Genomic DNA, 27,006 nt, shown 5'->3' on the forward strand with positions numbered 1-27,006 from the left:
TCTTCTTATTTACCTGACTTTGTTTTAGAATTTGGATAAAGGTCAAGAATTATCAGTCTTCCAACACGTGTTTTGGTTGTTCAGGAATGCTGCTATACTTTCTAGTTGAATATTAATCAATTATTTATGCTTCTTTCAATTTGGAATTTTGATTTCCATAGTGATCTACTTTATGGTTTTTTCTCCATATATTTATATAATATTTGTGCAACCTTATATTATGTAACATAGTAAAATTTTGCAGATTTTATAAAGAATCACTTGGAGATCATATGGAAACAGGAAATTTCCTATTGGCATCCTACACCATTAATCAGTCAATAAACATTTATTAAGCACATACTCTCTGTGTGGAATTGTGCTAAGCACAAGGGATTTTTTTTAAAGTAAAAAAAAATGTAGTTCTCCATGGCTGTCACTGAACTTGTCTCTAGATCTAGCTGTTTTTTTTTTGTTTGTTTTTTTTTTTTACTAGTGAAAGCTATGAGTGTGTGTGTGTGTGTGTGTGTGTGTGTGTGTGTGTGTGTGTGATGGTGTCTTTGTTGAAAATAAAGTTTGTTTTGTTTGTTTTGTTTTTCTTTTATCTGCAAAACAACATTAAAACAAAAATGTCTACCACTTATTCTCTACATGATCCAAGGCAAGTCACCTTTCTCAAACTCATTTTATATTCTGTGATGAGAGAAAAATATTTATTCTGCCTATCTCACAAAGTTTTCAGAAGTATAAAATGAGAGAAAATATTCTAATAGGCATTCCCTCTTTTGAGGGAAAGCATCTGTGCAAAGAAAATACTCAAACCCAATTTACCAATGAAAAAAATGGAATTACAAAGTTGTTCAGTAACATTCATTAAAATAATTGAGCAGTAAAATTGGGAATCTGGTATGAATTTTCTGTCTTCATAGTCAGAAAAATATTTTGCTATGCCAGGCTGTCTACTTTAAAATAAGTGAAAATGCTTTAAAATACTATGCTAATTTTTCCTCCTATAGGAAGGATGTTTAATTATTATCTTTTTCTTGCTGGTTCAATTGGCATGGCATAATGGCACATAATAGGTAAATTGATTTGAGTAGTACTGCCATTTTATTATGTGGGTTTAGTGTACACTTGAACAATTAATATTTCCCAAATTCATTTTTATAAAGAATATTTTTAGTTTTATTTATAAATTCACATAGGTAGAGCTGCAGGGGAATTTCCAGTTTGGTTCTTAGCAAATAAATTCACATGTATTTTACTTTTTGTAATTATTTTAAGGGATGTTCATCTTCTATCTTATTCTGTTGGAGTTGATTGGTAATATATATGAAACATGATGTAAGTTTATTTTTCCAATCAAATAAATATTTATTAAATAGCTACAATGTACAAGGTACTGTCCTAAACACTGGGGATATAATTTTGATTTTTAAAGATGGTCCCTGCCCTAGAGGAGCTTACAACTAATGGGAAGAGACAACACACAAAAGTAGGAAGAAAAAGAGTGGAAGGAACATTGATAGCTCCCCAGAATAATGACATATGTTTTCTGTGGAGTTCAACACCAGGCAGAGAGTAGCAAATGCAAAGTCAAATGTGCTTAAAAATCCTCTGCCCTCTATAAAGAGAGGTAATGGGAGGAGTTTGGTACTCTGCTTTCTAGTTCTCTAATTAAAGGGGAGAGGAATCTGAGAGAGGTGTGTCAATCATAGCATTACTTAGTTGTGTGATAATGATATTATTCCTGATGAACTTATTCTGGGAGGAAGATCTATTTCCATGGAGTTTAAAACTTCAGACCAATAGAGTTTAATCCTAAAACTTCATTGAATTTATTATTTATTTTAATTTTCTTTGGTTCAGTATTTTAAAGTATTTAATTTTTAAAAAAGCAATAATATTATTTATATTTGCCTATTATATATTCTCTTAATTTTGTAAAAAAAATATAAAATTTTACAAATTTGTAAATTGTAAAGATTCCCTTGAATTTTAATTGACATTCTTAATTTTTCAATTTCAAAAATTTATAGATTATGTTCACTCAGGAAAGCTTGCTTTGCAGCATAATAAACCAAGTAAAATTAACCATACAATGACCTTATAAGAAAGTATATTCCTCATTCCACATTTGTAGCAGTTATATCCTACTTTTCATAAAATTGTGTTTAAATTAACAAGAGATCATAACAGACAGAAAAACAGATAGAGGCAGAGAAACAGACAGAGAGAAAGGGAAGGAAAGAACTCTGCTACACTAGTACATTTAGTCATAGCAATTAGTGGTTCCCAAACTCTATGGGGTGCCATCTCCAAAGGCATAGAATCAACTTTCAAATTTACTAAGAATTGATATTTGGACTGTTCCCTTACTGATTTTACTGATTCACATGATGTCTGGATTCTCATTCAACAGATAATGCATTCATTTATGTTCCCTCTTCTTCTCCTCCTTCTCCTCCTCCTCCTCCTCCTCTTCCTCCTCCTCCTCCTCCTCCTCCTCCTCCTCCTCCTCCTCCTCCTCCTCCTCCTCCTCCTCCTCCTCCTCCTCCTCCTCCTCCTCCTCCTTCTTCTTCATCTTTTATACACCAGATATATGCATGGGTAATTTTACACCATTGACAATTGCCAAACCTTTTGTTCTAATTTTTCCCTTCTTTACCTCTACCCAGATGGCAGGTTGACCAAATACATGTTAAATATGTTAAAGTATAAATTAAATACTATATATATATATATACATGTCCAAACAGTTGTTTTGCTGTACAAAAGAATTGGACTTTGAAATAGTGTACAATTAGCCTGTGAAGGAAATCCAAAATGCAGGCAGACAAAAATAGAGGGATTGGGAATTCTATATAGTGGTTCATAGTCATCTCCCAGAGTTCTTTCGCTGGGTGTAGCTGGTTCAGTTCATTACTGCTCTATTGGAATTGATTTGGTTCATCGCATTGTTGAATATGGCCACATCCATCAGAATTTGATCCCACTTCTTTTATTTAGATAATTGCTTAAAACGAACCCAATTGAAGTCATAAAAATAGCTTCTCAAATTCCTACTTTGTGAAATATACTACACAGTCCTTTTCAGCTTGCTTTGCTGGTATTTCTAGGCTGAGATGGGCAATGAAGCTCTCCAGATGGATATTTGAAATCTTGATTCCTCTACTGACTTATAAGTTACCTTATCCTTTCTGGAAAGTGACAGAAGGTCATCACTAAAATATTGATTGTTTATAAGATCTAACAACAAGGAGTAATTCCTTCTTTGCTGCATGAACCACAGGGCTTGGTTATGAAACTTTCTCTGAGTTTCCATGTCTTCATCTATAATACTATGGTTGTATTAGTCAGTCTCTAGGATGTCTTCCAAATCCAAATGCTGGATTCAACTATATGTATTATGGTCCACTATGCTGAGAAGAAGTCAAATTAAAAATAACTCCTGAAGCTTCGCAGCCAGATGTGAGAGCTAGCTCTTGTTGGAACTCAGCTACTTCCACCCTCTCTCATTAGTGAAATTGACCTTTCTCAAGTGGCACTAAGACCAACTTCCAAATTAGACATCCTATGGCAAAACAGCATTGTGGGAGAGTGGTCATTAAAGACCAAAGAGCAGGTGGAGGTATAGGAGATCAGAAGTTTGGTCAGCCTGGGGCATCTCAGCCACTGAATTTAAGAACAGAGAGAATTGGAACAGACTGCCAGTGTGTGAGGTGTTACATCTGGCCAGAAGAAAAGGAGACCAGGATCTATCTGGGAACAGTTATATACTTTCTGAAGTCACATGCTTTAGGAACTAAGGCTAGTGAAAAGTATAGGTATTGGGATAGGTGGAGACACATTGGAGTTCCAACCTTCAAGGGATCTGCCATCAGAGACTGAATGATAGGGGAATATAGAAGGAAAAAGACTGCAGCTACCAAAGATCTCCAAAGAAAATTAATTTTTAAAAAGTTAAAATAAATGAACATGCTATCTATTAATAACTGAAGGGAAGATGGCATCCAAACAAACGGAAAAATCTCTGAGTGAATATAACACAAGACAAAGAAAAATGAAGCAAAATGGATTCCCAAGACAGTATGGAAGCACAGCAGGTTGTTCCTGAATAGTGCAAGAAAGAAATAAGAATCTTTAAAGAAGAATGTATGTTGTATACAGGAGAAATAATTGACAGAATTGAAAAACTTGAATCTAACTTAACAAATCTCTCAAAATTGAAAAAAAAAGAGAAAATGGTTTAATTTTATGGGAAACACAAAGTAAAGAAGAAATAAAATTATAGGAACCATGAATAAAAGAAAAGTGTAGAATAGATATAAAAGAGAATGAATGGAGATCAAGAAATACTGAATATTTAAAAACTAACAAAATAAAGCACAGAAGAGGAATGGACAATTTTAATAAACTAATGGAGAAAGAAAAATAGAGGGATAATTAAATTATGTGAAAGGAAGAATGGGAAAGGAATTAATAAATAAACTTCAAAAACTAGGGGAAAGAATGACAAATGGGTTAGGAAGAATGGGAAAAAGTATTTATTTTATTTATATATTTGTGTTCTTTTTTGCATCATTCTTTTTATAATTTTGAATTCAAGATTCTCTCCTTCTCCAGCCATTGGGAAGGCATGCAATATGATACCCTTTATTCCTGTAAAGTTAATCAAAACATTTCTGTATTAACTGTGTTGGGAGGTGGGAGAAGGAAGAAGTCAAAAAACTATGAAAATGAAAAAGTATTCTTCAATCTGCACTCAGTAGTCTTTCCAGAGATAAATGGCGTTTTTCATTATGAATCCTTTGAAATTACCTTGGACCATCGTGCTGATCACAGTAGTTTAAATCTTTAATAGTTGACTATCATTGGAATATCTTCTTCTAAGAACTAGTGTTGTCACATTCAACATGTTTCAAATATTTTCATCATTATAAAATTATTTGTTTTTGATTTGTTTTTTAGTATTTTAAAGAATTTAGCTACTTAGTATCCAATTACTTTTGAATACTTATTATCTTCAGTAAGTCTTCATTTAATATGTTATTATATTGTGAGTAACAAAGGATTGCATAATACATATGTTATATAGAAGATACATCATATTATTCACACAAAAGCACACACATGCCTTTGCACATTTATGAAAGTTTTGTACTCTCAGACATTAAATTTTGCAGAGGCATTATGTACAAATTATATATACATATATATGCACACACAAGATTATGTATGTTTATATATATATAAATGAGTACACACATGCATATTTCTTATATGTATACACACATGCTTCTTTTCATTTTCATCCAATAATTGTCGCAAGAATATTGTATCCAATTTTCCCAAGATTCTATTTAAATTCTTCATTTATTTATTCATTTCAGATTAGATTTATCTAGGACTGATAGGAGTTAATTGAGATTCTTCCATTATTATAATTTTATTGTTTTTTATTTATAATAAATTTTGATCTTTAAGAATTTATAAGATAGGCTATTGGGTGAATACATGTTGAATATTGAAATAAATTCACTTTACCTTTGAACAAAATGCAATTCACTTTTTTTTCATTTTTAATAGAAATCTATTTTTCTGATGACCTTCCTGAAATTATAGTGGATTCCCCTGCTTTTCTGTGTTCATCTGAGGCATAATGAGCTTTACTGGAAACTTAATTCAAGTATGTCTTTGTTTCAAGCTTATTTATTATAATGGACTTCTTTTTTTTTTTGAAAAATTGCTTTCTAATTCATTCTTCTAACTTCTTTTATTTTACAGATGAATTCATCTCATGTGCACTCACAATTATGATAATTGTTTATTCCCTTCCATTTTACTCTCATATACTTTGTCTTTTCTGTATTCCTTTCTTTCTGTTTATTTAAGTTTATTACTCTTTCTCCAATTTTTAGCCTTTTCCTTACCAGCCCGTTTCCAAATTTAAGATTTTTAAAAATACCTTATAACAAATAGTTAGCTGAATCTAACTTACCAAATGGTACCAAAGGTACCAAAAGGGAAATCCCTTTTACTCTTGCTTTTTCTTATATGTATCCCTGTTCAGTTGAATATATTTAGAAACTTATCTCAGTGTGTGTTCTGTCACCTTTTGGCCAGTTTAGATAAAACCTAGCTCAAAGTGCATTCATTTCCCTACTCTATCCATGTTTGTATATATGTCTACTTATAAAAGCTGATTATGACTTAAAATATCCCATTTTCCCCACATCTCTTAATGTAAATCCATCAACTCTCTTTTTTGCTTACACTTTCAAAACAAAATTATTTATCACTCTTTTGTCTCAATTGACTTTCTCTATGACCCTTGTGAAGTTAACAGGGTTCCCCATCAAAATCTTTTAACATTCTCTTCCATCTCTATTAGAATATAAAGTATTCTATTATGCTTGAAATATTGACGTTAGCAATAAAAAAGAAAAGTAAATTAAAAGAATTATAATAGGTAATGAAGAAACAACACTATCACCCTTTGCTGATTAAATGATGATATACTTAGAGAATCCCACAAAATCACCCCAAAATCTACTAAAATGGTGACTTAGCAGTACCAAATCTTGAACTATATTATAAAGCAGCAGTCATCAGAACCATTTGGTACTGGCTAAGAAATAGAGTGGTGGAACAGTGGAATATATTAGATACACACAACACAATAATCAAAGTCTATAGTAATCTACTATTTTAATAAACCCCTAAACTCCAGCTTTAGAAATAAGAACTCACTATTTGACAAAAATACCTGAGAAAACTGGAAAATAATGTCAGAAACTTGGCATAGATCTACATCTCACACTCCATACCAAAATAAGATCAAATTAGGTACATGATTTGGGCATAAAGGATGATATTATAAAAAAAAATTAGGAGAGCAAAAGGTAATTTACTTATCAGATCTTTGGAGAAGGGAAGAGCTTATGAACAAAGAAGAACTAGAGAACATTATGAAAAGCAAAATGGACAACTTTGCTTATATTAATTTTTTTAAAAATGACTAACAAAACCAACAGAAACGAGATTAAAAGGGAAATACAAAGCTGGGGGGAAATCTTTACACCTGTATTTCTGAAAAAAGACCAATTCTTAAAAAATATATAAAGAACTGTGCCAAATTTATAAGATTACAAGTTATTCCCCAATTAACAAATAGTCAAAGGCTATGAACAAAGTTTTCAAATGATTAAATTAAAGCTATCTAGAGTAATATGAAAAAAAATGCTCTAAATCACTATTGATTAGAAAAATGGAAATTAAAATAATTCTGAGATGCAACCTCACACATCTCAGATTGGCTAAAATGACAAAAAAAGATAATGATAAATGTTGGAGTGGGTGTGGGAAAACTAGGATCCTAATGCATTCTTGGTGGAGGTGTGAAATGCTCCAATCATTCTGCAGAGTAATCCGGAACTATGCCCAAAAGGCTATAAAATTGTACATAACCTTTGACCCAAAAGTGCCATTACTGGCTCTGTATCCTAAGGAAATCATAAAGGATAGAAGAGAACTCATATGTGCAAAAAAGGTTTGTAGCAGCTCTTTTTGTGATAGCAAAGAATTGAAAAATGAGTAGATGCTCATCAATTGGGAATGGCTGAACAAATTGTGCTATATGAAGACAACAGAAGATTATTTTTCTATAAAAATAATGAACAAACTGATTTTAGAAAGGCTTGGAAAGATTTACATGAACTGAAACTGGGTGAAACAAATAGGAAAGGAATACATTGAACACAATAATAGAAAGAATGTGTGATGATCAACTATGAAAGACTTGGTTGTTCTCAGTGGTTTAGTGAGCTGAAGCAATCTGATAGACTTTGGACAGGAAATACCATCTACATTCAGAAAAAGAACTAAGGAGACTTAATGTAAGTCAATACATGCTATGTTTACTTCTTTTTTCTGTTTTTTTTTTTTTAATTTTGTATTAAAAATAAAAATGAATATAAACAATTCCATATGTATATTTCAGTTCTGTTTCTGTAATGATTATTTCAAAGTCCTTTGTTACTCATAGGATAATGTTCACCTTTACATAAGATAGTCTTGGTTGTACATCTTTGTATTTTGTCTCATATAACATTTCGTTCCACATTCTCCATTTCTTTGAAGTGATTGCTGCTAAATATTGTTCAGTCTTGTTTGTGGATCTTCAATTATTCTTTCTTTCAAGTTCTATTTTTTCTGCTTTTTTTCTGGAAACTCTGCATACTAACAATAACATATCTATGAGTTTTTATTTTAGGATTCCTTTTAGGAAGTCATCAGTGGATTATCTCTATTTTTAGCTTTCTCTTTTATTCTTAAGTTGAGATATTTTCTTTAATGGTTTCTTGAAAAATTATGTCTAAGTTCTATTTTTTTGTTATGGATTTTAGATAATTCTATTATAACTTCACTTAGGAAATACAAGGTGAATTTATTTTTAAAAGACCCACATTTTAACTTTATTTATTTATTTTATATAAAGCTTTTTATTTTCAAACACATGCATAGTTTTCAACATTCACCCTTATAAAACCATGTGATCCAATTTTTTTCTTCCTCCCTTCCTCCTACCCCCTCTCCTAGGCATTAAATAATCCAATATATGCTAAACATATTTCCACATTTATGTTACAGAAGGAAAATCAGATCAAAAAGGGAAAAATGAGAAAGAAAAACAAAATGCAAGAAAACAACAACAACAAAAAGTGAAAATCTTATGCTGTGGTTCACATTCAATCCCCATACTCCTCTCTCTGGGTGCAGATGGCTTTCTTCATCACAAGACCATTGGAAATGTAAGGTGCACATTTTTGAGAATCCCAAAACACACTGTCAATGGGAAAAAATCCCTACCCCACAAAAAATTTGTAGTTGAACTCTACTGATTTTTATTTATGAAAACTACAAATCCTGGGGTGGGAATGGGAATTGTTATTCACCAAATAATTCTTAGGAATTGTTGCACACAGTAAGTCTTACCCTATTTCGCCTCGATATATTTTTTATGAAATATCCTACAATTTCTTCAACTTCATTCTTTTGACTTTATTTCAACAATTAATGTTGACATTTAGAATCATTGATTTTGTTCTTTTTGATTTTTAGTGAGTTTTTACTAGAGTATTGCAGTAGAGCCTCGGCAAGAGGGTCCAGGGGACTGAGCAGGAGGAATAGGGTTGGTGTCAAAGGAAGACAGGAGTCATAGGGTAGTTTGAGTGAGGAAGTGATGGAAGTGATACTCCGATTTCTCTCGGCTCCTTCAAGCTTTATTTTATACTATATCATGATCATATACTTTTCTTTAGGTCAACATAGTCTTCAGATATTTGTCTGACTTATTGACCTTTATATGTTACTACATTTGACATTTAATATTTAAGCTTTTTATGATTAAATGTTAATTATTGATTACATTATGTGAAGCCAATAATGAAAGGTAAATGTTAAACAAGATTAAATGTCAGTGGATTTTATTAGTTTACTTATGTCTTCCCTGTCAATTCTATGGATTGTTTGATTCCTCTGACTTAAAACCATATGCATAGGCATTTAGGGCAATTCCTAGTTATACGTTAATCATTTTTTGGTTCCTAGATATACTGATCTTTTCTGAGTCTAAGTTGGTAAACACCATTATTTTTTGGACCTTTGGATCCTCTCCAATAGTGACAATGCTTTCCATAGTGTTCTCTCCTTTATTATTTGTCTCAGTGAGAGATTAGTTTTATTAGGACAGGAACAAGCATATGGAATCATTTCTAGTTAACTTGCCCAAATTCCCCTTGTCACCAGATTTTTTTAAGATAATGTTTTAGTGCAATCAAGCTAAATATAATATAGGAAATAGTAGTCCACTAATGAGAACCATAGAAGGAAATGTTGCTCCTGCATGAATGCTGTGCACATTTGATCTCAGTGCTGGGCTTTGCCAATCAGCTTAGAGATTGGAGCTCCAAACAGAGTATAATTTTATACTTCTTCTGTTAAATTATTGAGATTTGTTTCAAATTTTCTCTTCCTCTTCTTAAAAATAGTTAGTGGAGTAGTAGATAGAGCAGTAGTTTTGAAACAGTAATCCTTGAGTTATAATTTGGTCTCAAATACTTAATCCTAGACAAATCCTTTAAATTCTGTTTTTCACTGTTTTCTCAACTGAAAAATTTGGATAATCATAAAGCTTTATTTATTTATTTAATGTTGCTAAAAGAATCAAATGGGATAATATTTGTAAAAAAGGGCCCAGCACATAGTAACCACCATAAAATGCTTATTCCTTTTCCTTTCATAGCTCTCATTTGCTTTATAATTTTAAAATGCACTGTGTTTAAAAGGAATTTCACTTATTTTTATGGGTTTATTTTTGTCTTTGATGTTATGGTTATAGGGGTTTTTGTCATTATTTTCCTCTATTGGGATAGTACTTTAATCATTACTAGGAGAATAAAAGTCTTCCCTACCTTATTTCTTCATTCATTTTTGTTGCTGAAGTCTCAAGAGTTGAATTCTTTATTTCCATTAATCTGAGATGAAATCAAGTTCAAGACCTAGTTTTTATGCTGGTAGTTTTTGTACCTTTTCCATGGCCATAGTCACCAAAGTTCTCTAGTACAATGAGTTTTAATTAAAGCCCTTTCCTTTGGATAAGGAAAAAAAAATAAGAGTGTTTATTTTATTTACTCCTCAGTTAAATCAAAGAAAGTCCTCTTATGGAGTAAGTGAGCTAACTGAGACTTTGCCATTGTACTTGAAGTCTATCAGGTTCATAATAAAGAACTCCAAGAAGTCTCACATAATTATTTGACATTAAAGTGAATAGATAACCATACCTTTAAATAGATAATCTCTTTGAATATGTTTTGCCAACAAAATTCTAATCAGCTTAAACTATGAATCTGACATAGTATGACACTTTGGAAGTTTCTCTGTTATTATTTGGAGACATTCTAACTTCATTAAAAGTCTTCAACAAAAATAGTGTAATCAGGAAGTTACCTGGTTCATTTAAGAACTTGTCCTGTGTTCAGGAGCACTGTTTACCAAGAGAAATGATGTTTAAACTTATCCAGGCTGTGATCTATGTACAATTTTGTTTCAAAGATTTTCTAAATTCCATTTTTATATCAGTTTGCCTATTTTTTCCTTTTTTATTTATTAATTATAATTATAAGTTGTTTTTTTTTTTTGACAGCACATATGCATGGGTAACTTTTTTATTTACAACATTATCCTTTGTATTCACTTTTCCAAATTTTCCCCTCCTTCCCTCTACTCCCTCCCCTAGATGACAGGCAATCCCATACATAATAACTGTGATACAATATATTCTAGAAACAATATATGTGTGTAAAACCAATTTTCTTGTTGCACGGTAAGAATTGGATTCCAAAGGTATAAGTAACCTGGGTAGAAAGACAAAAGTGCAAACATTTTATACTCATTTCCCAGTGTTCCTTCTCTGGGTGTAGCTGTTTTTGTCCATCATTGATCAACTGGAACTGAACTGGATCTTCTTTATGCTGAAGATATCCACTTCAATTAGAATATATCTTCATACAATATCATTGCTGAAGTGTATAGTGATCTCCTGGTTGTGCTCATTTCACTCAGTATCAGTTCATGCAAGTCTCTCTAAGCCTCTCTGTATTCATCCTGCTGGTCATTTCTTACAGAGCAATAATATTCCATAACATTCATATACCATAATTTACCCAACCATTCTCAAATTGATGGGCATGCATTTATTTTCCAGTTTCTAGACACTATAAAAAGAGCTGCCACAAACAGTTTGCCTATTTAATAAGGCATGGACATAATTTTCCAAGTGCTATTTTCACATCCTTGTTTCTCAGAGAATAGATGAGAGGATTCAAAGCTGGGGTTACTATGCTATAAAGCACTGAAGCTACTTTGCCCTCTTGCAGAGACTGACCTAAACCGGGAAGAATATAGATATAAATTATGGTACAATAATACATGGTGGCCACAATAAGATGGGAGGAACAAGTGGAAAATGCTCTCTTCTTCCCTTCTTTGGTCCGGATCTTCAAGATGCTGGAGATGATTAAGCCATAGGACGGTAGGATAAGCAGAAAATTGATAACAGCAAAGAACATATCTGCCACCACTACCATTACATTGTTGCTATAGGTTGAGGAACAGGAGAGAGGTAATAGTGGAGGAATCTCACAAAAGAAATGATCAATGACATTGGGTCCACAGAAAGACAAGCGAGCAGTCATAACAATATGTATTGTTATATTGATCCCACTGAAAGCCCACACTGCAGATGCTAAGAGACAGCACGTTGTCTTGTTCATAATAGTGCTATAATGGAGGGGCTGGCAGATGGCTACATACCTATCATACGCCATGGCTGTGAAAAGCAAGAGTTCAGCCCCCAGACACCAAGTTAGGAAATATATCTGAGCTATGCAGCCACCATAGGAGATGGTGTTCTTAGTCATGAGGTTCTGTAGCAATTTAGGCACCACAGTGGAGGTGGAAAGAATATCCAACAAGGCCAAATTTATAAGGAAAAAATACATGGGAGTATGGAGACCTGGATTTAGAGTAATCACAATAATAATGAGTGAGTTACCTGTGAATGCCACTATAAAAAGTCCTAAGAAGAGACTGAAGATTAAGATTTGAATCCAAGGATTATCAGAGAAACTTTGTAAGATGAACTCAGCCACAAATGACTGATTTTGTAAAGCCATATGAGTAGGTTTCTGATTTTCTGTTGTCTATGTATGTGCCCAAAATTCAATTTTGCTCACTAAAGAGAAGAAAACAAAGGTATGAATTAAATTTAGATAAATTAAAAATGCATTGGTATTTCAAATTTAGAGTTTGACAGTTATTCAAATGTAACCCAGTAAAGATCAAAAACAGAGAAACAATTGACAAAGCCTATTACCAAGACATAGAGAGAAATTCCATTTAAAATAACTGTAGAAAAAAGAAAAAAAATGAAACAAAATGACTGTAGACAAAATGAAATATTTGGGGATCTATCTGGCAAGACAAAGCCAAGAACTATATGTACATAATTACAAAACATGTCTTACCCAATTAAAGTCAGATCTAAACAATGGGAAAATATCAGTTGCTCATGATTATGCTAATCTAACACAATAAAAATGGCATTTCTGCTTAAATTGGTCAACTTGTTCAGTGACATACCAATCAATCTGCCAAAATATATTACATAGAACTAGAAAAATGATAACAAAATTCATTTGGAAGAACCAAAAATCAAGAACATCAAAGGAATTAATAGGGAAAAAAAAAGATGGTGGCTTTGCTGTACCAAATCAAATTACATTATAAAGCAGCAGTAATCAAAACTATTTGTACTGGCAAGAAATAGTGATAGAATAGTGGAAAGATATTAGGTACACACAACACAATAATCCAGACCTATAGAAATCTCATTTTAATAAACTCCCAAACTCCAGCTTCTGCAATAAGAACTCACTATTCAACAAAAATTTCTGGGAAAACTGGAAAGTAATATGTCAGAAATTCAGCATAGACCTACATCTCACACATCATACCAGAAAAAGGTCAAAATGGGTACGTGATTTGGCACAAAGGATGCTACCATAAACAAATTAGGAGAGGAAGGGATAATTTACCTGTCAGAGCTTTGGAGAAGGGAGGAATTTATTACTAAAGAACTAGATAGAGAACATTATGAATGGCAAAATGGACAACTCTGATTACATTGAATTAAAAAAAAAGCTTTTACAGAAATAAAACAAGATTAAAAGGGAAGTACAAAGCTGGGGAAAATCTTTATAGCCAGTATTCTTGATAAAAGTCTCATTTCTAAAATGTTACTCCCCAATTCATAAATGCTCAAAGGCTATGGACAAACTTTTCACAAAATGAAATTAAAGCCATCTATTATAATATGCAAAAATGATCTAAATCACTATTGATTAGATGATGCCAATTAAAACAATTTTGAGGTATCATCTTACACATCTCAGATTGCCAAGATGAAAAGATAATAATAATGATATCAGGAAAAGATAATGATAAATTGTGGTGACTATGTGAGAAAACTGGTACACTAATGCATTGTTGGTGAAATTGTGAAATGATTCAATCTTTCTGGAGAGCAATGTATATGTATGCCTAAAAGGGTAAAAACTGTGCATACCCTTTGATCTGGCAGTGTTACTCCTGGGTCTGTAACCCAAGGAAACCATAAAGAAGAGAAAAAAAATCCCCATGTGCAAAAAAAATATTTGTAGCAGCTCTTTTTTGTGATAGTAAAGAATTGGAAAACAAGTAGATGCCTATCATTTGGGGAATGGCTGAATTAGTTGTGGTGATACGAAGAAAATGGGATACTATTGTTCTATAAAATTGATGAACAAGCTGATTCTAAAAAGGCCTAGGAAAATTTATACAAACTGATGCTGAATGAAACAAGTAGAATCAGGAATACACTGTACACAATAAAAGGAAATATGTGTGATGATCAAAGACATGGTTCTTCTCAGTGATTCAGTGATTCACAGTCGTCCCAATAGAATTTGCATAGAAAATACCATCTACATCCAGAAAAAGAACTATGGAGATTGCATATAAATCAAGATATGCTATGTTCACTTCTTTTTTTTTTTCTATTTTTTTCTCTTTCATGGTTTTTCTCTGATTTTGTTCTGATTTTTCTCTCCCAAGATAATTTATAAAAAGCAATGTGTATTAAAAAGAATTACATTAAAAAATATTGTCTACACCCTTTGACCCAACAAGACCACTGCTAGGTCTATTTCCAAAGATGATTAGAGACCTATAGGATCTAAAATATTTTTAGCAGCTCTCTTTGTGGTAGCAAAGAACTGGAAATTGTGAGGATGCTTATCAATTAGAGAATGGCTGAAAAAATTATGATATGTGTTGGTGATAGAATACTACTGTACTATAAGGAATAATGAGCTTGATAGTATTTTCAAAAACATGTATAGACCTACAGAAAATAATGAAAAGAGAACAATTTATAAAGTAACAGTAATATTGTTTTAAAAACAATGAGTAAATGTTATTATGACTATTATAAAGATCCAAATTAACTAAAAAGAAAATAAGAAGAAAGGTATTATCCATTTCCAGAGAATGAATTGATGAATATAAATATGGATTAAATGATTTTACATCTATATCTCTATTTGTATCTACACATTTGTGTCAAATTCTAGTCTTAGGAGGAAGGGAAGAAAAAAGTTTATTATATATTTATATATTTGACTTTATTCTATATTTAAAGGAATATAAAATTAAACATGAAAGATTTGTAGTTTCATGTGCAATCATCTTTTTTATTATACCATATTAAGGAAATGCTTGTTTATTCATTTGCTTCATTTCTTTTGAGAATATTTGTTAAATGCATTAGTTTACATAACAATCACATGAATATAAACACTAATTATTATTACAATGAAATAAAATTTTCTTTCAACAAAAAATAAAAATTGTTTTAAAAAGTCTGTTTCATCTTTACTTCACTCATTTAATTTCTTTTTTGTGTTTTTAATGTACATTATATATGAATACAATTCTACATGTATATAACTCATAAATAAATAAATATATATATATTGAGAGCAAAAAACCAAAAACAAAAAACAAAAAACCAGAATCATTTGGTTAGGAAGATCTTCTCTTAATGAATTCATTCTCCCTCTCCTTCCCCTTCCCTTTTCTCTCTCACTCCAACTCCCCATTCTCTCTTCTTTCTATGTGCCTCTCTGTCTCTCTCTTCCTCCATCCTACTCTCCATTATTTTTTTTTTCTGTCTCTCTGCACACACATGCACTCATCTACACAAACACATTATCTTCTTTCTTTTACTTTTCACACTTTCTTGTCTTTTGTTGAAAGTTCCCCCTACTCCTACCCCAGCCATGAGATGAAACCAGTAAGTTCCAAGGAAAAATTCTTGCCCTTTTCCCCTTCTCCACCATCTCTCTCTCTCTCTCTCTCTCTCTCTCTCTCTCTCTCTCTCTCTCTCTCTCTCTCTCTCTCTCTCTCTCTCTCTCTCTCTCTCTCTCTCTCTCTCTCTCTCTCTCTCTCTCTCTCTCTCTCTTTCTCTTTCTCTCTCTCTCTCTCTCTCTCTCTCTCTCTCTCTCTCTCTCTCTCTCTCTCTCTCTCTCTCTCTCTCTTTCATTTTACAGCACCTTCATGTCTTTTGTTGAAAGTTGACCCTAATTCTATTCTAGCTTTGAGAAAAAACCAATTAAGTTCCATAGTAAAATTCGTTTATCTGAGTCAAGCAGCGATTGGAATCATTGGAGTTCTCTGAACTATTAAAGGCCAGAAACAAAATTGATATCCAGCATAAAGATAGTGAAGATGGAAGACCAGGAACTGGTAGAAAGTAGGTCTGACACAGATCACTTAAGTAGTTAAATAGTAGAATGGATAAAGTACTGAACCTGAAGCTAATAATGCCTAAATTCAAAGCTAGCATCAGACATTTATTAGTTATTTAACTATGAGCTAATCACTAAATTGTTGACTGCTATTATAATCTCCATTTATATTTAAGCACTCAATTTCTCCATAAATATTGTTTTCTTTCCCCTTTCAGAATTCAAATATAGATAAACGTCAGTTTTAACATATATTTCATTTAGTGTTCTACACAGGTATTCTTATTTTGATGCCTGCTCATAAAAGACCAGCACTGTCTTTCAGTTTCCTCTAATCTAACCATAGCTGGACAGCTGCTTCTAAAGCATCCATCAATCCTTAAGTCAATGGTCCTTTGGAGTGTCAGAAATTGTCTTTGTCCTTAATCAATCTACATAGCAGAAATGTGTTAATATATGATAGTTTGTAGTCAGTCAGCATAGAAGAAAGGAGGCTTTAAAATATAGTTTATCAAAACAATTGTTTAAAAATGGTTTTTACATGTAGCTGGGGGAAAATGAAATACTAAATAAAACAGTTTATCAACATTCACTTTGTGTATGTGTATATGTATAAACAAATTCAGTTTTATCTCCTTGCCCCCCACCAAGGGTTTTCTTATGCCATTTTGGCTCAGGTTGATTAATTTTCATTTTTGCCTACTTTTTCTTGCTCAGGGTCTGATATGACATTGATTGTACATAAGATGGAGCTATTGTTTTACCTGCATAATAGATCTCATTATATATGACATGTTCATATTTCAATCACCTGTCTTGACATAATGTAGTTATATCTTCTATACAAACTATCCTCTAGCAAATCATTAATTTAAAGAAAATAATATTTTAAATATGTTTTCCTATAAATCTGCATAATAGTGGATTTAATTTATATAAAAGGGGCAGATCTGATCTAAGAAGTAATATATTAACAATATAGACAATTGACCATTGGACAAAAACCACTGAGAAAAGGGTAGAATCTTACCAAAAACCTGACAGACTTTATCTATGTTTTAATAGATTTCTTTTTAGATACTTAGTGAACTTGGTATAACAATTGGTCAGAGCCTTCTCATCCTTCTAAGTCTAGAAAACCTTCCCTTTCCAACATTAAAAGATCAGTATTCCTTCATAAGATTGGTTTTCACATGGGAAAAAAACCAATGATATATTAAAGAGTAAAGTAGTACAGGAACCTACTTTAAGATTATAATACCAACCATCCTACTGGCCCAGAATCATGCTCTTTCTGGGATAAAAGTACTAATATTTAAAGAATGTTTTTTTTTTTAAATATAGGAAGCAGTGAATAAAGAAACTTTTTCTACTAACATTACCTGTTTCCTTCTCTTCTACTTTTAGTTTATCTAACTAGAATATCAATTTGCTTTGAATTGTAATCACTATATGTGTCAAAGGTAGGACTTAAATTCAAGTCTTCTTAGCTTGAAACTCAGATTTTTTTATCACTATATTACAGTCTCTCAATGCTAAAGAAAGTAGAAGTATTCACAGAACTGTAGAATATTAGAGCTAAAAGAGTTAAACAGGGGAGACATTTATCCAAGGTCACACTGAAGTTTAGACTGAGTAGGAATTGGAATCCAAGGCTGATGACTATTCCAGGGTTTTACATACTCCATCAAATACCAGTTTGGAATAAGCATTTTCAAAATTTGAAATGAGACTTTGTTGAAAGCAATTCTGATCTAAAGCAAATTGAGAGATCTCATAGACATTCTTAAGAACAGAAATGTAGTTATAACATCTCTTGAAATCTTAAGGTAGGAAATTCATATCTAATAATATTCTTTGAAATGCTAAATTCTTGTTCAATAAGCCCCTTATTTAATTTGTATTAATTGTTTTACTTAGCAAGATGCCTGCAGTTTGCCTTTCTCCATTAGGATATAAGGTCTTTAAGAACAGGGGCCTTTTTCCTATTTATATTGGAATTCTCAGCCCTTCGTACAGTGTCTGGCACATTGTAATTCCTTAAAAATGTTTTTGAATAATTCACTTGCTAACTTGATTTTATACATCTGTTACAGGTAAGCACATCAGCTATGGCAGCTCCTCTATGCCATCAAGATAATCATACACAAATATGTTCAAGGTGCTTTGATAAATAATATAGTGCAAACCATATTCCCTTTTGAAAATCACAGTTTTCTTATTTTAAAAGTGTTTCTAAAAGTATATCAATTTCAAATTACTGCTCACTGACTAATGAGTTCTAATTCCCTTCCTCTTATATCTTAACATACACATATGCATGCATACACACACACACACACACACACACACACACACACACACACACACACACACCACTGTCCCCAAATTCCTAATCAGCAATCAATTGAACAGGAAGATTAAATAGTTGATCAAAGATTTGAAATTGACAATCTAAGTGAGCTTGTAAGATAACGGGTGTTCAAGACAAATGGATTGATTTACTGCAATATCTTATGTAATAAAGCAATGCAGTAGGTGGGAAGAGGGGAAGATGGGCCAGCAGCCACTGGCTCTTTTGTTACTTTTCATCTATCCCTCCTCATCCTTCCTTTGTTATCCCCATGTCTGGACTAACCTCTTGCCATTATCTTCACCAAAAAACTCCCAAGGAATTAGCTAAAAGCAAGAGTTGTGGCCATGTAAACATGGAAGGACCTATTCTATACTTGTGGTAGTTGCTAAATCAAATAAAATTACATATGATTCTTATTGAACACAAATTTAGGAAAGAAAAGTTAATCAGTTCCATATCATAACTTTCTTAACTGGATGCAAATATAGAACTATGCTAATAAAATAATTAAGACAGAGGAAATCAGATCATATTCCTAATCTAACTAGAGTTAATCAGGTCTAATCAAATATAATTCTAATCAGATTCTTTTTTCTTTCTTTTTTCAATTTATATGACTGATAATAAATAAATTTCCTCAATCTGATTCTTTGATTTCATCACAAATTTTAAGATAGAATTTTAAAAGGAAAAACAGAACTAATACTTTATTCTTTTCAACATTATATCATTTTCTATTTTAGCAAAAATTCTGCCTTTGCCTTTGTCTCTTCTGTCTCTATCTATGTACATCTCTTTTTTATTTGACTCTCACACTCTCTTGCTTTCTCTTTCCCTCTTTCTATCCTTCACTGCTGCTTTTAATAATATACATAAATATAAAGAGACCTATAATAAAAATGTAAATATGCTTTTCCCCCTCTTTTAATAAACGAAGTACCTATTTCTTATTTCTTGGCAAACTTACCTTTTTCTGCTAGAAGGTGATAAATAGAAGATTCTTTTTTTTTCAAATAAAACCTTCAGTGCTCACAAGTTTGTGTGTTAATTGGTCTATAAATAGGGATGGGACAGGGATCCACTTTAACCCAATCATTTTCCAAAGGTCAGCTATAGAAAGCCCTGGGAAATTCTGCCATCTTAACCCCTAGAGAAACAATTAAACTCTGAATTATCTTGGACTATGTTGAAACTATGACATTATAATTCTAGTCAACTGAAAATTTACATGGCACAAAACAGATGATTTTTCTGATATTTTGGAGTTTATTTTTCCCTAGTGAATTAAACTAAATTGACTATATGAATAGTATGTTGGAGTCTTAAAAACCCAGGCTTTATGTGGTAAAAGAATTGACACATACTATGACTTCTTTAAACTTTAGACAAAAATAGTAGAAATATAACAATAATAAAATCAGAATTTACAGGATATCTAAAAAACAAGTTAAGCAGGTCATCAGAATATTGCAATTTAGCCTTTATAAACTAAGACAAATACCAATCCTACAAATGCAAACCTCAAATCATTTTTGAGACTTATGTGATTGAAGTGGAGCATCATTAGAGACAGAACTGTCTCTACAGCTGCCTGAATATAACATGCATTTATAAATGCTCAAGTATAAGATTTTTAAGATGTTGTAATGTCAAATATTCAAAAAGTCCAAATAATGTGAAAAAAAAACTTTCAAAACATGAAGACTTAGGAAAATTAAAACCCTATGGCAAAGTGTTATTTATATGGATGTAATCTATATCATCATTCCTATAGATGATCTAAAGTTAATTAACTGAATCCTCAGAAGAGCAATATACATTTTGGTGGTATTATTCAATTACAAAACAAAGGTATTTTGTCTGGCTGCACAAAGGTCCATAATATACTAAATATGAAAGAATAATAGCAAAATAAGGACTTGAACATTTTTATTTGTAATCCATCAAGATAATGAAATGATGATGATGGTGATAACTTTTAATTCAATGTAAGCATTATGTAATCCTTATATTTTATTTAGTCATTTTTATTATGTCCTTCTCTATATGAAATCAAAAATAATGTAGTAGTTTTCAATTTCCTTCTCAAGTTTATTTCACAGATGAGGGACTGAGTTAAATAGGATTAAGTAAATTGTTCAAGGTTACACAGCTAATAAGAGTTTGAGAACACAAAAGAATTCAGCAGAGTAGCCAAAATGACAGAGAGCAGACACGATTTCCTGTGACCTCCTCTGACCAAATAAACCAACAATAGATTTGTAGCGGGCATAGCCCCTTTAAGATTCCTTGTCTGATCTACCTTTGGGACAAGATATTCCTAATGGAAAAGATCTGTATCTGATCCAGTTTGGGTTGTACCCAGCCCCCAATTGGTTTGGGTTTTCAGCTCCCTTTGATACAAAATCTGGTCAGAACTAGTTTGGACTGTATCCAGCCCCCCCCACTGGATCTGAGCTGGCTTGGATAAAGCCCTCCAAAAATCTGGCCTTCAAGGAATTAACCTGAGCTCCGCCCATTACTTCTTCAAGCAGATACAAAAGAGCAAAGCTAGAATCATCTTTTGTTCAGAGATTTGAAAGATGCCAGCTAATATGCTTGCATCAGAGATTCTCTGTCCCCGCTGCTTTGGGCTTATATCTTCCTCTATCTAATGCCTTTTACTAACCAGACCTTAACCTTGCTTCCAAACCTGGCAATAAACATCTTTTACCCATCTAGGTTTTTGGCCTGTAAATTCATTTACAGGGGACTCTCTCGGCCACTAGACCTGACTTAACTTTGTATCCTTGCGCCGAATCCTAAGGGGGTTACAGGGGAGCTCCATGTGACTACCTGTACCCCAAATCCTGCCACTAGACCTCACTTAATCCTATTGAGGTATATACCTCATTATTAGGTATTTAACTCATGATTTGGTTCAAGTTACCTCATCATTTTGAGGTTCCCTATTACCTCATCAGATTAAGCCTCTAAACTTGTTTTGGAGTGACATAACACACAAATATTTGGAGTACAACACATTGGAAGACCTTCAGAACAGGTCTGTTTCAAATGAGCAGGGAGACAGTTCTGCCAAGCCAAGGCCACAAATAGGGAGCCCAGACCAAGGAACTGGGGCAAGGAGCCAGTGTTGCAGTGTCCACCAGGAGTCTTCTGTGAGCCTCTGTCTTGGTTGCAAGCAGGTATTAGAAGATTTGTTGTAAAAATCCCAAAATAGAATACAAAAAGCAAATTGTAAGTCCCTGAGCCCATGAAGAACTGAGCACCAGATTATCCAGCTGTGATTACCCAGCACCAGAAGCAGACAGAAACACTGGCCCCAGGCTAAACTAAAGCAGTAGTTGCTCCTTTGCCTTAAGAGCAGATCTGAAAGCTTTAATACAAATAAACAAAAAATCAAAAAGAACGCTGATGAAAAACAAATTTTATGGATAGAGAGAGAACAGACCTCAAATCCTGAGGTTCCTAAAGGCCAATCAACTCCAGATGAAGTCCCAAAAGGAGATATGAGTTGGCCACCATATTACAAGGCTTTCTTGGAAGATTGCAAAAAGAATCTTAAAAGAGAAGAAAAATGGGGAAAGGAAATGACATCTCTGAAAAAGGGTATAGAAAAGAAAAAACAAATTAAAGAAAATGCCTTAATTTTTTTTTTATAAAATGGGGAAAGCATATAGCTCCCTACAAAATGGATTTGATGAAATGGGAAAATCATATAACTCCTTTCAAAATAAATATGAAAAAAGATACCAACTCATTGAAAAACAGAATTTATGAAATGGGAAAAAAGTGATAAACAAATACAAAAGAGCTAGAACAGGTAACTGAAGAAAATAATATACTAAAAATTTATAATTGAACAAATAGAAGTGAATGACTTAATAAAACTTTAAGAATCAGTTAAACAAAGTCCAAACAATGAAAAAATAGAAGAAAATATGAAATACTGCTCAGGAAAAACAACTGAACTTGAAAGTAGAAAAACAATGTAAGGATTATCAGACTTCCTGAAAGCCATGATTAAAAAAAAAAAGTAACCTAGACATTATTTTACCAAAATCATAAAGGAAAACTGCCCTACTGTCCTAGAATCAGAAGGTAAAATACCTATTCAAAGAATTCACCTCTCACCTCCTGAAAGAGACCCCAAAATGAAAACTCCAAGAAATATTGTGACTAAACTTTAGAACTATCAGACCAAGGTAAAAATATTTCAAGCAGCCAAAAAGAAACAATTTAAATACTGAGAAGCTAGAATCAGGATTACCCAGGACCTAGCATCATCCACCTTAAAGGATCAAAGGGTCTGGAATCTGATATTCCAAAAGCTAAGGGAACTTGGATTATAGCCAAGAATAAGCTATATAATTAAATGAGCATTATCTTTCAGGAAAGAAGATGGACATTCAGAGATACAGGTGAATTTCATATAATTCTAATGAAAAGACCAAAGCTGAACAAAAAATTTAATCTCTAAACACAGAATTCAAGAAAAGAATAAAAAGTTAAAAAGGAAAGAACTCTTGAGAACTATATTTCTGTTATGGGTATACTTAAAGAATGGGGCTATAACTTAATTTTATTTAATACAAAGAAGAAACTAGAGGAGAAAAGGGGATTGTACAAGAAAAAAGGGAAAAGTAAGCAAAATAAAGCAAATTTAATCTCACAAACAGGCAAAGAAGACCTATTATAATTGAGGGAAAGAAGAGAGGCGAATGAACATTGTGTGAACTTTACTCTCATCAGATTTAGCTCAAAGAGAGAATATCACACTGAAATTTATCTCACATTATAGGAAAATGATAGGGGAAAGGGGAAAAGAAAGGAGAAGGCTAATGGAAGGGAAAACAGAAGTAATAGGTGAAAGATATAAAAAAGGGGAAAAAGCTATAAAGGGGGAGAATTGTTTGAGGGAGGTGGTGATCAGAAGCAAAATACTGGGGAGGATAGAAAGAAAGGAAAGAGAAAATTTAGATTAAATAAAATGGAAGAAAATGCAGAATTAGCCATTTTAACTGTTAATGTGAATGACATGAACATTGCCATAAAACAGAATCTGATAGCAGACTGGATTAAAAGCTAGAATCCTACAATATAATGTTTACAAGAAACAAATTTAAAGCAAAGTGATACATATATAGTGAAGGTAAAGGGGTGGAGCAGAATTTATTATGCTTCAGATAAAATTAAAAAAAAAAAACGGGGGTAGTGATTCTGATCTCAGATCAAAAAATAGATCTATTAAAAGAGATAAGGGAGGAAACTGTATCTTGCTTAAAGGTGTCATAGTTAATGAAGCAATATCAATTCTAAACATATATGCACCAAGTAATATAACTTCCAAATTCCTAGAGAAGTTAAGAGAGATGCAAGATGCAATAAAGAGCCAAATTATACTAGTGGAGAATCTCAATCTGGCTCTCTCAGAACTAGATAAATCAAATCACAAAATAAATAAGAAAGAAGCTAAGGAGATAAACAAAATGTTAGAAAAGTTAGATATGATAGATCTTTGGATAAAATTAAATGGAGAAAGAAAAGAGTTTACTTTTTTCTCAGCAGTTTATGGAACTTGTACTAAATGGACCATGTATTAGAGCATAAAAACCTCAAAATCAAATGCAGAAAGGCAGAAATAGTAAATTATTTTTTTTTCAGATCATGATGCAATAAAAATCACATGCAATGTAAGGCCAGGAGAAAATAGACCAAAAAGTGATTGGAAACTAAATAATATCATCCTAAAGAATGAATGTGTTAAACAACAAATCATAGACATAATCAATAACTTAATCCAAGGGAATGACAATAATGAGACAATGTACCAAAATTTGTGGGATGCAGCCAAAGTGGTTCTTAGGGGCAATTGTATCTTTCTAGATGCTTATTTGCATGAAATAGAGAAAGAGAAAATCAATGAATTGAGTTTACAATAAAAAAAGCTAGAAAAAGAACAAATTAGATGCCCTCAATTAAATATCAAATTTGAAATTCTGAAAATAAAAGGAGATTAATAAAATTGAAAATAAGAAAACCATTGAATTAAATAGAACTAAGAATTGGTTTTATGAACAAAAAAACAACAAAGTAGATAAACCTTTACTTAATTTGATTAGAAAAAATTGTTAGTATCAAAAATGAAAATGGAGAACTTTCCACCAAATGAAGAAGAAATTAGAGCAATAATTAGGAGGCATTTTGTCCAATTATATGTCAATACATTTGATAACCTAAGTAAAATGGAAGAATACCTACAAAAATATAGATTGCCCATATTTATATAAGAATAAATAAATTATTTAAATAGTTTTATTTTAGAAAAATAAATAGAACAAGCTATTAATAAATTACCTAAGAATAAATATCCATGTCCAGATAGATTTACAGGTTAATTTTATCAAACATTTAAAAAACAATTAATTCTAATGCTATTCAAACTCTCGGAAAAAAATAGAAAAAAGAGTCCTACAAAATTCCTTTATGACATAGATATGCTGATGATAACTAAACTAGGTAAGGTAAAAACAGAGAAGAAAATTCTAGACCAATTTCCCTAATGGGTATTGATACAAAAATCTTAAATAAAATACTATCAAAGAGACTACAGAAAGTCATCCCCAGGATAATATGTTATGACCAAGTATATACCAAGAATGCAGGGTTGGTTCAATATTAGGGAAAGAAGTATCATAATCGTCTATGTCAGTAACCAAACTAACAAAAACTATATGATTATCTCAATCAATGCAGAAAAAGCACTTGATAGAATCCAACAATCATTCCTATTAAAATACTAGAGAGTATAGGAATAAATTGATTTTTCTTTAAAATGATAAGTAGCATTTATTTAAAACCATTGGAGAGCATCATATGTAATGGGGACAAATCAGAATCATTCCCAGTAAGATCAGGGGTGAAACAATATTGCCAACTATCACCATTACTATTCAATATTGTATTAGAAATGTTAGCTTTGGCAATACGAGAAGAAAAAGAAATTAGTGGAATTAGAGTAGGTAATGAGGAAACCAAATTATCACAAGATCATTGCATCTGGTCTGAATTGTTTCATTGTTGAAAAGGGTAAAGTTCATCACATTGATTATTACATAATTTTGTTGTTGCTGTGTACAATGTATTCTTGGTTTTTCTCATTTCACTTAATATCAGTTCATATAAGTATCTCCAAGCCTTTCTGAAATTATCCAGCTCATCATTTCTTATAGAGCAATAATATTCCATTACATTCATATAACATGACTAATTCAGTTATTCCCCAGCTGAGGGACATCCACTTATTTGGAAATATGTTTAAAAAGTATTGCACATATTTAACATATATTAGAATCCTTACTGTTTTGGGGAGGGGGGAAGTAAGAAAGGGAATAAGAAAAAATTAGAACAGAAATGCATTTTGAAAACTATTTTTACATGTATTTGGAAAAATAAAATACTATTAATTTTTTTAAAGACTTTGAATCACTGTCCAATGGATAAATGGTCAAAGGATATGAATAGACAATTTTCCTATGAAGAAATCAATATAGAAAAAAATGTGAAAGTACAGTTATATTATAATCAATATAGATAATTTTGTAGAAAAAGAAAATTATTTGGCCTTCTTAAAAACTTTAGAAGTAACAAATGAAGAAGTAAGGCCTAATAATAAACTGAAAATTAACTACTAAGATGACTATATATATATATACATATTATATATATATATGCATATTCAGGAGGAAAATCAATTGGATAAGCAGTGCTTGAAATAATTTTAAGCTATCTCCAATGGAGAAAAAATGAGTGGCAAAGGATCATAACACATACTCTTAGTATTAATATAAAGACTATTATATCTACTTTCTTCACTGACTTTTCTTACTGTAAAGGAAAAAAACATGAAGCTAGCTTAGGGAACTTAGAAGCTCTGAAGTTAGCTTTGGGAACTTTTTTTTTTAAGATGACATCATAGATGACAACAGAATTCATATGGAACAACAAAAGGTCGAGAATTTCAAGGAAAGTAGTGAAAAAAAATTAATGAAGGGTGGTCTAGCTGTACCTGATCTAGAACTATATTATAAAGCAATAGTCACCAAAACCATTTGGTATTGGTTAAGAAATAGACTAGTTGATGAGTGGAATAGGTTAGGTTCACAAGGCAAGATAGTGAATAAAAATAGCAATCTAGTGTTTGACAAACCCAAACATCCCAACTTTTGGGATAAGAATTCATTATTTGACAAAAACTGCTGG

The 27,006-nt window shown here is 32.0% G+C and overlaps 1 protein-coding gene across 1 annotated transcript; it reads right to left on the reverse strand.

Annotated features, from left to right (window-relative positions):
- Positions 1-11,786: 11,786 nt before the first annotated feature.
- On the reverse strand, positions 11,787-12,716 carry LOC141553787 (olfactory receptor 13A1-like). Its single transcript, XM_074285253.1, has one exon. The coding sequence runs from the start codon at positions 12,714-12,716 to the stop codon at positions 11,787-11,789; it is 930 nt and encodes a 309-aa protein (XP_074141354.1).
- Positions 12,717-27,006: the final 14,290 nt, after the last annotated feature.

This window comes from Sminthopsis crassicaudata, chromosome 2 (genome assembly GCF_048593235.1).
Source record: "Sminthopsis crassicaudata isolate SCR6 chromosome 2, ASM4859323v1, whole genome shotgun sequence".
NCBI classification, from domain to species: Eukaryota; Metazoa; Chordata; class Mammalia; order Dasyuromorphia; family Dasyuridae; genus Sminthopsis; species Sminthopsis crassicaudata.

Bases quoted from the DNA above. Each gene is read 5' to 3' on its own strand.
- LOC141553787 (XM_074285253.1), bottom strand. From the start codon at position 12,716: ATGGCTTTACAAAATCAGTCATTTGTGGCTGAGTTCATCTTACAAAGT.